The 12,631-nt window shown below is 44.1% G+C and overlaps 1 protein-coding gene across 1 annotated transcript; it reads left to right on the top strand.

The window, feature by feature from the left end:
- The first annotated feature begins 2,803 nt into the window (after window positions 1-2,803).
- Window positions 2,804-11,933, top strand: LYG1 (lysozyme g1). Its single transcript, XM_070798153.1, is given in 5 exon segments — window positions 2,804-2,846; window positions 7,603-7,764; window positions 8,639-8,844; window positions 11,318-11,483; window positions 11,676-11,933. Coding segments are annotated over 5 exon segments (756 nt in total). The 3' UTR covers window positions 11,855-11,933.
- Window positions 11,934-12,631: the final 698 nt, after the last annotated feature.

The raw sequence follows: 12,631 nt of genomic DNA, 5'->3' as shown, positions 1-12,631 counted from the left end.
CAAAGTGCTCAGTGGAGGGAGGGTGAGGGAAGGCCACAGGACCTAACCTGACCCCCAGGGGTGTTGAGGTTGTCAGTTTCCAGTGCACTCCCCAGTGTGACACCCTCATGCTGTCTGTCACTGTTTTGCTTTCAGGAAGGGAGAAGAGGGTTGCCATGCTTGGCATCACAAATGACCTGACACTTTGATAGTGGTTCCAAGTGGTGGAAGCCACAGGGTGTGACCAGATCAGTGCTGGGCGACCTGTGGACAGTCCTCACATACACTCCCAGTGAGGCCTCAACACTCTTTTCTGAGCACAGACTACTTTTTGGCACCTGGAAAGTTGGGTCACAGAGCTTGGGTTGCTTCACTATGCTGTGCTGACATCTCATTGTCACTTCTCGCTCCTTCCTGATATAATTGGAACAAAAAAAGAAGAAAGTGACTCTGTGTTCCTAAGTCATTGGCATGTGTGTTTACATAGTCTCTTTGCATTCAAGAGAGTACTCAACACAGACATTTAGTTCTGTAGTTGGGAAATGAGACAAGCTTTCGTATTGCAATAAAAGCTAAGTTCTTCTACTTTGGTTTCCAAGAAGAAGTATCTTTGCTCCTTGGAAAAGCAGTAAAAAGAGTAAAATACTCGGGCTTTAGCAACTGGATGCAAGCAGTGCTTTTTTCTGACGGGTCCTTTCCAGAAAGCCAGTGAGAAGCCTCTGTAAAGACACACTTTCATGAAACTATGAGCTTTTCCTGTACCTACATGGCTCTTTATTCTTTTTCCTGGGCTGGAGTGTCCTCTTTCATTCAGTGCTGGGGGCTCAGTGGCTGATTCCTGTTAGGTGACTGAATCTGAGAGTTCCTGCAGACACAGCTATGATTCCAAGTTCCTGTATCTTTCTGGTGTTTTGGACTGAGCACGACATTTTCTGCTCAACTAAGGGAAATCAAATAGACCATCTTGATATTGTAGGGAAGAAACATGAAAAGCATGGCTTTTTGTTTGTTCAAATAACTTTCTTAATACCTCTTCTTCATCTTGGGACATATTCTCTTCCTGGGTGTTTAGAAGGAACTGCCCAAAAGACTAACTTTCAAACAAAAAAGATGAAAAGAGCATTACAAAATTGCTGAGTACATATTTATACTCACAGTCTACTAGTAATGATAGTAATAATTCAAAATGATGGTAGCCAAGCTCAGCTGACCAAAGGAGATGCTGGGAGGAGCTTGCAGTGGGAGGGGTTGGTGGAAGGTGGAGGCTTTGGGGCAGGTGGCTGGCTCTTCAGGCATTCCCTGGAGTCACCAGCAAGTTGTCCTGGGTGGCATTTGTGAATTCATTTAGTAGCTACTAGGGGAACCAGGGCTCTTTATACATGAGGAAGATGATTAGAATAATGATTGGGATGAGAATGAACTTGAGAGCAAGTGGTCGATGGTGACCAGTTGTCTGATCTCTTGTCTGCCGAGCCCACTCTGAGTTCAATCCCGGACCTTGATCATGACCTGACTTCACAGGGGTTTAACCTTGCTGGCGGAAATAGTCTGTTTATTGGTATCCCCAGGCTCTGGCCCAGGTCTGTTCTTGCCTAGGCAGACGGAGAACAAGGAACATGACTCAAGGTGACCAAAAGGGTCTGAGATGCGCAGGCTATGGGCTTAGAGGAGTGGGAATGTCTTCCAGCTCCTTCTTTATTTTTCTTTTTTAATTAGAGGATAATTACTTTACAATATTATCATGGCTTATGCCATACATCAACATGAATCAGCCATAGGTATACATATGCTCTTCCCTCTTGAACATCCCTCCCACCTTCCTCTCCATCCCACCCCTCTAGGTTGTTACAGAGCACTGGTTCTGGGTTCCCTGCATCATACAGCAAATTCCCACTGGCTATCTATTTTACATATGGTAATGCATATGTAAAATGCTATTCTCTCAGATCATTCCACCCTCTCCTTCTCCCACTGTTTCCAAGTCTGTTCTTTATGTCTGTGTCTCCTTTGCTGCCCTGAAAGTAGGATCATCAGTACTATCTTTCTAGACTCCACATATGTGCATTAACATAAAATATTGTTTTTCTCTTTCTAACTTCACTCTGTATAATAGGCTCTAGGTTCATCCACCTCATCAGAACTGACTCAAATGCATTCCTTTTTATAGCTCAGTAAGATTGCATTGTGTATATGTACCACATCTTTATCCATCCATCTGTCGATGGATATCTAGGTTGCTTCCACGTCCTAGTTATCCTAAATAGTGCTGCAATGAACAGTCAGATCCTTCTTATAGCAAAGACTACAGCAAGGCACTGAGGAAAGTGTAACCTTTCCTCTAACCTAAAGGAAAAAGACCCCAAGTAAGTGAAATACTAATATAAAACTCTCCTTTTGGTAATTGTATTTTGAAATGAGGAGGCTACTAGGATAAGGCACAAACATCAGAAACTTCCTTTTCAAGATCTGTAGTCAGGTCACCATGTTTCTCCATGTTGAGAACCAGAGTTTCTTGGTTTCTTGAAAGAATCAGTATTCTGTAGCTTGACAGTCTGTTGAGTCTCTGTAGGCTGAGCAGCAGTCTCATAACTTTTAATTAAAAGGACAGATGGAGCACATGTCCCAGTTCAACTTATTTCATTCTGATTCCAATAATTAATTTTCTTATTCAGACATAGGGACATGGTCTGAAGGGACACTTCATTCTTTTCACACCTTTCCATAGAAACAGTACATAGTGTGATGATGACAATTGATATTTCACATCTTCAAGCTATTTTCTATTTAAAAATCATTTCAGGATCTGTGGTGCCAAGTCACTGATATGTCTGTGCTGTGGCTGCTTCTGGGCCTCCTTGTCCTTACAGGTGAGTGTGCTTCATTTTCCCAGATGACCTTGGAGATGGGAAAGATAAGCATGGGAATACAGTGGTATTTCTGATACTTAAAACTGCAGTCGAAAAAAATCTGCATTTTTTCCCCCAAGCTGTTCAACAAATCCTGGGGTTGATGAGCCATCCACACTCTCTTCCCAGATGCCTCACAAAAGAAGGGAGTTCTCCAGAACGAGGGGTGGGCCTACAGCAGCATTGCTTGAGGCCAGACTTTAAATCTATACCATTGAACAATGCTCACTGTTCCTCTATAAAAATTCTTTCACCAAAAGTACTTACTGAATTTATTAATAGGCCATATATTTCTACAGAAGGATTAAGGTGATTTATCACTGTAAAACTAATGTAATTCAATAGAAAACGAGCATTTTGGGGATCAAGGAGATGTGATTCAGTTAACCACGGAGGCTGACATTGTTGCTATGCTTGAATTTCAGATTTGGTCCTAAGGTTCCTTGCAACTGGGGCAAAGAGGAAAAGGTCATGTTTTTTGACAAAGAAAAAGAGGAAGCATAGTGTCTTAAGAGACGCATTTTTTTTTTTCCCTAGACCTGAAATTTAAAAATTTCTCAAATGGGGCCAGCTTTACATTTATTCCTTTCTTTCTTGACCCACCAATTCAAGAAATTTGAAAAAAAAATTTTACAAGGAATTTTGGGACTATAAGAAACTAGGGAAGAGGAGACAGATGGTGGAATAGAAGGATGTGAGCTCGCCTCTTCTTATGGAAACACCAAAATCACGACTAATTGGTGAACAGGCATCAACAGAAAATGCTAGAACCTATCAAAAAAGCTATCCTACATCCAAAGACAAAGAAGGAGCCACAGTGAGATGGTGGGGGGCATAATCTGATAAAATCAAATCCCATACATGCCAGGTGGGTGACCCACAAACTGGAAAAGAATCATGCCACCAAAGTTCTCTCACCCGGAATGAAAATTCTGAGCCCATGTCAGGGTCCCCAGCTTGGGAGTCTGGCAATGGGAGGAGGAACCCCCGGTGAATTTGCCTTTGAAGGTCAGTGGGGTTTGATTGCAGGAATTCCATAGGACTGGGGAAAACTGAAACTCCACTCTTGGAGACGGTACATAAGGTCTCGTGCACACCAGGCATCAGGGTAAAATGCAGTGACCTCATCAGAGATGGGGTCAGACTCACCTGCTAATGCTGGATGGTCGCCTGTGGAGGTAGGGGGAGCGGCTCACTGTGAAGACAAGGACACTGGTGGGGCCGCAGTCCTTGGTATGAGCCCTCTTGGACCTGGCCCCACCCAACAGGTGGTCGGCTCCAATTCTGGGATGTCTCAAGCCAAACAACCAACAGAGTGGGAACACAGCTCCACGCATCAGCAGACAGGCTGCTTAAAGTTGTCCTGAGCACACAGCTGTCCAACAAACTATACTCCCTGACACATCCCTGTCCACCACCAGAAAGACAAGACCCAATTCCACCCACCAGTGGGCAGGTTCCCGTCCCTCCCACCAGGAAGCCTGCACAAGCCTCTTAGCCTCATCCACCAGGGAGCAGACGACAGGAACTACATTCCTGCAGCCCACACATCAGAAACCGCGATCACAGAAAGTTAGACAAAATCAGAGAGCAGAGGAGTATGTTCCAGACGAAGGAACAAGACAAAGCCCCAGGAGAACAACTGAAGTAGAGTGAGTGGAAAGAGGCAATCTACCTGAAAAGTAATTCACAGTAATGATAAGAAAGATGACCCAAGACCTTAGAAAAACAATGGAGGCACAGATCAAGAAGATACAAGAAATATTTAATAAAGACCTAGAAGAAATAAAGAGCGAACAGAGGTGAACAGTGCAATAACTGAAATGAAAAATACACTAGAAGGAATCAATAGCAGAATAACTGAGGCAGAAGAAGAGATAAATGAGCTGGAAGGCAGAATGGTGAAAATCACCACTGCAGAACAGAATAAAGAAAAAAGAATGAAAAGAAATGAGAACTGTCTAAGAGATCTCTGTGGAAACATTTAATGCACCAACATTCACATTATTGGGGTCCTAAAAAGAGAAGAGAGAGCAAGAGAAAGGACCTGAGAAAATATTTAAAGAGACAATAGCTGAAAACTTTCCTAACATGGGAAAGGAAGCAGTAACCCAAGTCCAGCAATAGCAGAGTCTATGGAGGAATATGCTGCTGACATACAGTAATCAAACTGACAAAAATTAAAGACAAAGAAAAAATACTAAAAGCAACAAGGGAGTAGTAATAATGTACAAGGGAACTTACATAAGATTATCAGCTGATTTCTCAGCAGAAACTCTGCAGGCTAGAAAGGCATGATATATTTAAAGTGATGAAAGGGAAGAAACTACAACCAAGAATACTCTACCCAGCAAGGCTCTCATTCAGATCAAACTAAGAAATCAAAAGCTTTACAGACAAGAGAATTTGGCACCATCAGACCAGCTTTGCAACAAATCCTAAAAGAACTTCTCTAGGTGGAGAAGAGAAGGCCACAACTAGAAAAACAAATTACAAATAGAAAAGCTCACCTGTAAAGGCAAACACACAGTAAAGGTAGGAAATCACCTGTACACAAATATGATATCAGAACCAGCAAGTGTGAGAAAAGGAGTGCACGTATGCAGGATGTTGGAAATGCATCTGAAATTAGAAGACAGCAATTTAAAACAATCTTGTTTATATACTGCTATATCGAAATCTCATGGTAACTGCAAACTAAAAATCCACAGTAGGTATGCACACACAAAAGAAAAAGGGATCTAAACATAACATCACAGTAGAAGAGAACAAAAGAGGAAGGGAACAAAAAGGAGCTACAGAAACAAATCCAAAACAATTAACAAAATGGTAGTAAGAACATGGTGGTGGTGGTGGTTCAGTAGCTAAGTCGTGTCCAACTCTTGCAACCCCATCGACTGCAGCCTGCCAGGCTCTTCTGTCCATGGGATTCTCCAGGCAAGAATACTGGAGTGAGTCACCATTTCCTTCTCCAGGGGATCTTCCTGACCCAGGGTCGAACCCACAGACACACATCTCCTGCATTGCAGGTGGATTATTTTATCACTGAGCCACCAGAGAAGCCCTACGTATTGATAATTACCTTTAACATAAATAGATTAAATGCTCCAACCGAAAGACACAGACTGGGTGAATGAATACAAACACAAGATCCGTACAGATGTTATCTACAAGTGATTCGCTTCAGATCTAGGAAAACATACAGACTGAAACTGAGAGGATGAAAAAAGGTATTCCATGAAAATGAAAATCAAAAGAAAGCTGGAGTAGCAATATTCACATCAGACAAAATAGACTTTAAAATAAAGACTGTTACAAGAGAAACAAAAGGAATTTTGGGGAGCGTATCATATAATGTGACTAGAAAGAGGCTACAGGGCAAGGAATAATGAGTAGCACAACCAACTACTATTAAGGGTATTTGTCACCAATTATAAAGATAAAAGTACACTGATTAAAAAATAAACAAGAAAATGTTGGCTTATTTAATTTTTAGTACACTCATAAAACATCAAGTCACTTCATTTCCTCATTTCTCTTAGGTTGCTCATTGAAAGTTTTTAAAGTAGTATTTATTCTAAAATACCTGTATTTTCATATGTCAACCCCATGAAGTTCTTAATAAGAAAACAGAACTTTAAAATGCATTTACATAAACCTACAACGGGTTTCCCAGGTGGTGCTAGTGGTAAAGAACCCGTCAGCCAATGCAGGAGACTTAAGAGACACAGGTTCAATCCCTGGGTTGGGAAAATCCCCTGGAGGAAGACCAAGCCACCCCAGTGTTCTTGCCTGGAGAATCCCATGGACAGAGGAGCCTGGCAGGCTACAGGCCTGACTACATGACTGAGTGACTTAGCACACAAACCTACAGTACACAGACGGTGATGTGCAACAGATATACTTCCCAAAACCTGCATATCATGAAGATTTGATGACATAATCCAATTTAGTCAAAGACGAAATAAATAAAAAAGAGTAATCTAATGCGAGGTCCTTACAAGCTGATAGCAGTGAGATGATTCTGTCAAGAGGCAGTCTCCTGCTCTCTGTAGGTAACTTGTTGCTGGCTCATGTGCCCTCCTGATATGAACTATAAATTCTAGGGAATGCTTGCCCCTTCAGTGACTAGAATGGGAGTTAGAGACGGAAGGGCAAAGAGAGGAAAGGGAAGAAGAAGGAAGAGGAAGCCTGCTGCAGAGACCTGGTCCTGGACCTCACAATGAATCCTCCCCTCTTTTCTGTCTTAGGCTCCCACCTAGAAGTGTGCCCTAGAGCAGGGGAAGCCAACTTGGAGTCCAGTTTGCCAGCTGTGCCTTCACTTTGACTCTGGGTTGAGCTCTCAGGGAGATCGGGCTTCACACTGTGTGTTTCTCCAGAGCAAGCACAAGTATCTCCTCAGACTACAGAGTTAGGAGTATGAGGGAGAAGCTGAGGGCTCACCTAAGACACAAGATGAGGCCTAGCTTATGGGAACGCAGGATCTCTGCTCTGATTCCAAGATACCCACCCAGCAGCACTGTTCAGCTCCAGAGGTGTGTGAGGCTTATAACTCCAACTGTTCCTCAAGTCCATGGGAGAAGAGGTGAGACACTAGTTTCTGTAATCACTTAGTCGCCATACTGTAAATTTCAGAATGCTTTCCATGGCTGCGTGATTTCCACTATCACTGATTTTTGTTCGGTTGTTTTTGTTAATATCACTTCGTAATGGACAGAAGTAGGATTAGAACTCCTAGTCCAGTGTCTCAGACTGACGCTTGCTCCATTTGTAGCTTCATCGGAAAGCAGCAGTTGGGGATGCTGTGGAGACATCTGGGCCCTCCACACCCCTGGGGCGTCTTGTGGCATCGGAAGGCGTCAAGGCCTGAGCCTCTGCAGTATTCATCATCTTTGTGTCCACCCTGCCTTCCTCCTCTTCTTCCTCTTTCTCTCAGAAGGTGACTCCTTTCAGCAAGGGTGTCTTCCACAGGGCTCTGACGCTTCCCTCAGGAGGCCACCCTACGCCTCTCTGTCCTTTCCCACAGTGCTGATCCTTTCGGCATATCCTTCAGGTCCCCGCTGCCTCCCACAGCCCCGCCTGCCGGAGTGGTGAAGAGGGTACTAGATGTGGGGTCCACAGAGCTTGTCTGAGTGTCTTGGTTCTGGGGCTTCAGCAAGTCACTCAGTTCTCGTGAGTGTCCCCTGGAAGTATAGCACCTACTGTAAGGTGGATGAGAGTGCTTGTGAAACCAGTAAAATAGACTAGCCGGTAAACTAGTATAGATCTTCTTTTGTCATTTCTCATTATTTCTTAAAAGTTTAAGCTCACATGCTTTCTGGGTGTCATTTTAGGGTAGAAAGGTGGGCAGGAGTGAGCGTACCTGTCAGGGAAACTCTCCGAGGACTCCTTGAAGGGTTGGGAGAACTTCTCTCTCACATTCTGTGTGTATGGGAGCTGGTTTTCCTGGGTGCCTCTGGGATGCTTAGGGGCCAATGGTGCCTGTGGAATTTCCCAGGTGGGCCAGAGCAGCCCCTGAGAGCCCAGCTGAGGAGCACAAAGGCCACTTCTCTGGGCATAGTGACTCAAGTTCAAAGGAAGAGAATTACAATCTCAGGTCTCGGAATGGCCATCAGGGATTTCAGACCCAAACTTGGACTTCTCAGTCCTAGACCACTGCCTGGGTCCCTGGAGTGTATTTTCTCTCTCATCTTGAGTTCCTGTTTCAGCATAAGTCACCTCAACATGCCTCCTTCCTTCTATGTTTGCTGTAGGAGTTCGTGCTTCTGAAAGGCTGGCTGAAATTGACATGCCGTCCCTCCTGAGATATATCATACGTACTGTTGGCCAGAAGTACTGCCTGGACCCTGCTGTGATCGCTGGTGTCTTGTCCAGGCAGTCTCATGGCAGCAACGTCCTGGCCAATGTGGACGGTGTGGGTGATGGAGTCAGGGTGGTACAAGTAACCTGCCATCAGTCATGATATCTCATATGTCACTTCTTACAACCAAAGGGGCTCCTTCACATTTGTTAATTTTTAAAGAAAATATTTATTTATACGGCTGCGCTGGGTCTTAGTTGCAGCATGTGGGATCAAGTCCCCTGACCAGAGATTGAATCTGGGTTCCTTGCGTTGGGAGCATGGCGTCTTAGCCACTGGATCACCAGGGAATTCAACGTTCAAAAAATTCAACATTCAAAAAACTAAGATCATGGCATCTGGTCCCATCACTTCATGGCAAATAGATGGGGAAACAATGGAAACAGTGACAGACTTTATTCCCTTGGGCTGCAAAATCAATGCAGATGGTGACTGTAGCCATGAAATTAAAAGATGCTTGCTCCCTGAAAGAAAAGCTATGACAAACCTAGATTGCATATTAAAAAACAGAGGCATCACTTTACTGACAAAGGTCTATATAGTCAAAGCTACGGTTTTTCCAGTAGTCACGGATGAATGTAAGAATTGGACCATAAAGAATGCAGAGAGCCAAAGAATTGATGCTTTCAAACTGTGGTTCTGGAGAAGACTCTTGAGAGACCCTTGGATAGCAAGGAGATCAAACCAGTCATTCCTAAAGGAAATTAACCCTGAATATTCAATGGGACTTTCCTGTAGTTCAGATGTTAAAGACTCTGCCTGCAATGCAGGAGACCTGGGTTCAATCCCTCGATCAGGAAGATTCCCTGGAGAAGGAAATGGCAACACGCTCCAGTATTCTTCCCTGGAGAATTCCATGGACAGAGGAGCCTAGTGGGCTACAGTCCATGGGACTGCAAAGAGTCAGACACGAACGAGCAACTAACACACACATTCATTGGAAGGACTGATGCTGAAGCTGGAGCTCCAACACTTTGGCCACCTAATTCGAAGAGCCAACTCATTGGGAAAGACTGATGCTGGGAAAGACTGAGAAGAGGCAAAGAAGGGGGCGGCAGAGGATGAAATGGTTGGATGGTATCACTGACTCAATGGACATGAGTTTGAGCAAGCTCTGGGACATGGTGAAGGAGAAGAAAGCCTGGCGTGCTGCTCTATGGGGTCACAAAGATATGACTTAGTGACTGAACAACAAGATCACCAGGGAAGTCCTCCCCTCTTTTTATTTCCTTCACATGTATAGTTGCTGATGGCTTCCCTGGATCACAGTTTCACAGAATACAGAGTGAAAGGTGCTCCCTGGAGCTGGAAGAGCCCAGCCCTGCCTGAGAGATGGGACCAGCACTTCTGCCTTGCTTAGAACCATAGTTTCTTCAACCATACCCTATTCTGGATTTCCAATAAGGTGATGGTGCACGAGAGAGACCACAGACTGAGTTCTTGCTCTGTTGTGTTGTAACCATGTGACCTTGGATAAATCACTCTCCCTGGATCTCAGTTTCCTCATAGACAAAATGCAATCTCAGAGAATCATTATGAGGATTCAATGAAACAATGTGAAAAAGTAGTTGATATTTGGTGGATTCTCAACAAATATTGAATTTGTCTTTCCCTTGTCTTCTGTCTACACAATTCTTAGTTGTGAAGATCGATTTCATTTTTGTGCTAATTCTGACCAGTATCACTTACAACCAGATAGAACCTTTCAGGGAATTGTTGAATTCCACTGTTAAATTAACTCTGTGCTGGGGGAACTGGGATGGCAAAGATGACAATGAGGCTTTTTTCTCTGTATTTCACATTATTGTTTTAGTTGTTGAGAAACCTTTAAGTGTTGCAGTCATAATTTAAGCTTTCAGGAAAACATATTCCTCAACAACCTTTAAACAGGCTACCCAAAGTATGTGATACTTGACAGTTTAAAGGTCCTTTCAAATACTTTATCTTCTTTTGATCTGGGGACTCACCCAGAAGGGGTTGGAGGGGGTCGGGGAAGACAAGTTATCCATCCTCTACAAGTTAGCAAGTGGATTTGCAAGGACAGAGTCATTGCTGCAAAGTCACCTGGGAGCTGGAAAATGCAGAACTGGGACCAAGGACAGCATTAGTGATGTTATCACCTGCGTCATTTCCCCTGCCCTGTTCTGCCTTCTTTCTAAAATCTCATTCCTGGGGAAAAGGATGCGCCATCTCCTTTGAAGATGAAGAAATAACTCCCCAGAGTCAGACATTTCTCCTGCATATGGTGAGACGCACATGATGTCTTAGAAAAGTCAGAAATAGCTTCAGACGTTCAAATATCTGGAAGAAGAGTTACGAGTACAGACAGAAAAGCCCCTTTCTAAACTGCTGGGGGTGGGGGGAGTTGTTTGCAGCATGGGAGGAGGGCATCAGACTGGTCCCTACACTGTGGCACCTCTGGTTTCCAGCTGTGTCCGTCACCACTACCCCGAGGCCCTTGCCCCGACTTGTAGCTTTACTATTTCCCCTTGGGGAGATCGAAGGTGGCAATGGTTCTGCCAAAGGAGGAAGAGAGAAAAAGAAGGGAAATGAAAAATAGCCTTGATCCCAGGAAGCCGTGAGACCCACTGCCCCTCTTCCTGCAGGACCCTGGTCTTTATGTCCCACATCCTGGATCAGTGAGGCCCAGGTTTCCCGACTGACTGAAGTCCTGACTGTAAGAATCAAAGAAACCCAGAGGAGGTTCCCAACCTAGACCCCTGACCAGTACCTGAGAGGTGCGTGTTCCCCATGGGTTGGTTTCCCAGCGTGAAATTAACAGGAATGCAGTGTAATATGTTGCATCCGAATCCCTCAAACCCCAGTTGCCTCCTGAAAAATAACTCAGAAAGAGAATTTGAGTTAACTGCTGAGCACCCTGCCACGTGAGGAGCTGTGGGGTCTGCATTAACCACCGTCACAAATTCTAGGTGGACTCTGTGCCTACACGGGAGGTCCTGGCTACATCCAAAGCAGCCAGGACCTGAGCTGTGACTTCTGCAACGATGTCCTTGCACGAGCCAAGTACTTCAAGAGACAAGGCTTCGAAAACTTCAGCTCAAACCCAAGATCCCTATCATGTAGCCAGACTCAGCCGTTACACAAATAAAAGTAGCCAATGAGGCCAATAACTGTGAATCTGAGTTTGCCTGAATGTCATCAAAATAACGTGAGTCACATTAAAGAATTATTACCTGCATTTTGTGGTCTGATGTGTGTGTAAATAAAGGGCTGTGTCTCTTTAAAGGTATTTTTATTGGGCTTCCCAGGTGGCTCAGTGGGAAAGAATCTACCTGCCAAGAATCTCCTGCCAAGACACAGCAGACATGGGTTTGGTCCTTGGGTTGGGAAGATCCCCTGGAGAAGGAAATGGCAATCCACTCTAGTATTCTTGTCTGGGAATTCTCATGGACAGAGGAGCCTGGCAGGCTACGGTCCATGGGGTTGCAAGGAGTTGCACATGACTGAGCATATACGCACACATATACATGTGTATATGCATGAGTTGTGATGTGGATTTCCATGAAATGCTTCCTGTACCTCATTGGCTTGCATTGCTGGATTAGGAAATAAAAATACTAGATTCCAGTTAAATTTGAATTCCAGATAAATGACTTTTTTTTTTTTAGTCCAAGTCCTATGCAACATTTGGAACACAACCTAGACAGTGTACTAAAAACCAAAGACATCACTTTGCCCAGAAAGGCCCATATAGCCAAGGCTATGATCTTTCCAGTAGTCATGTATGGATGTGAGAATTGGACCATAAAGAAGGCAGAGAGCCAATCACCAAAAAATTGATGCTTTCAAACTGTGGTACTGGAGAAGAGTTTTGAGAGTCCCTTGGAGATCAAACCAGTCAATCCTAAAGGAAATCAACCCTGGA

The sequence above is a fragment of the Bos indicus genome, chromosome 11 (genome assembly GCF_029378745.1).
Source record: "Bos indicus isolate NIAB-ARS_2022 breed Sahiwal x Tharparkar chromosome 11, NIAB-ARS_B.indTharparkar_mat_pri_1.0, whole genome shotgun sequence".
Lineage (NCBI taxonomy): Eukaryota > Metazoa > Chordata > Mammalia > Artiodactyla > Bovidae > Bos > Bos indicus.
This window is presented reverse-complemented; position numbering and strand designations above follow the sequence as displayed.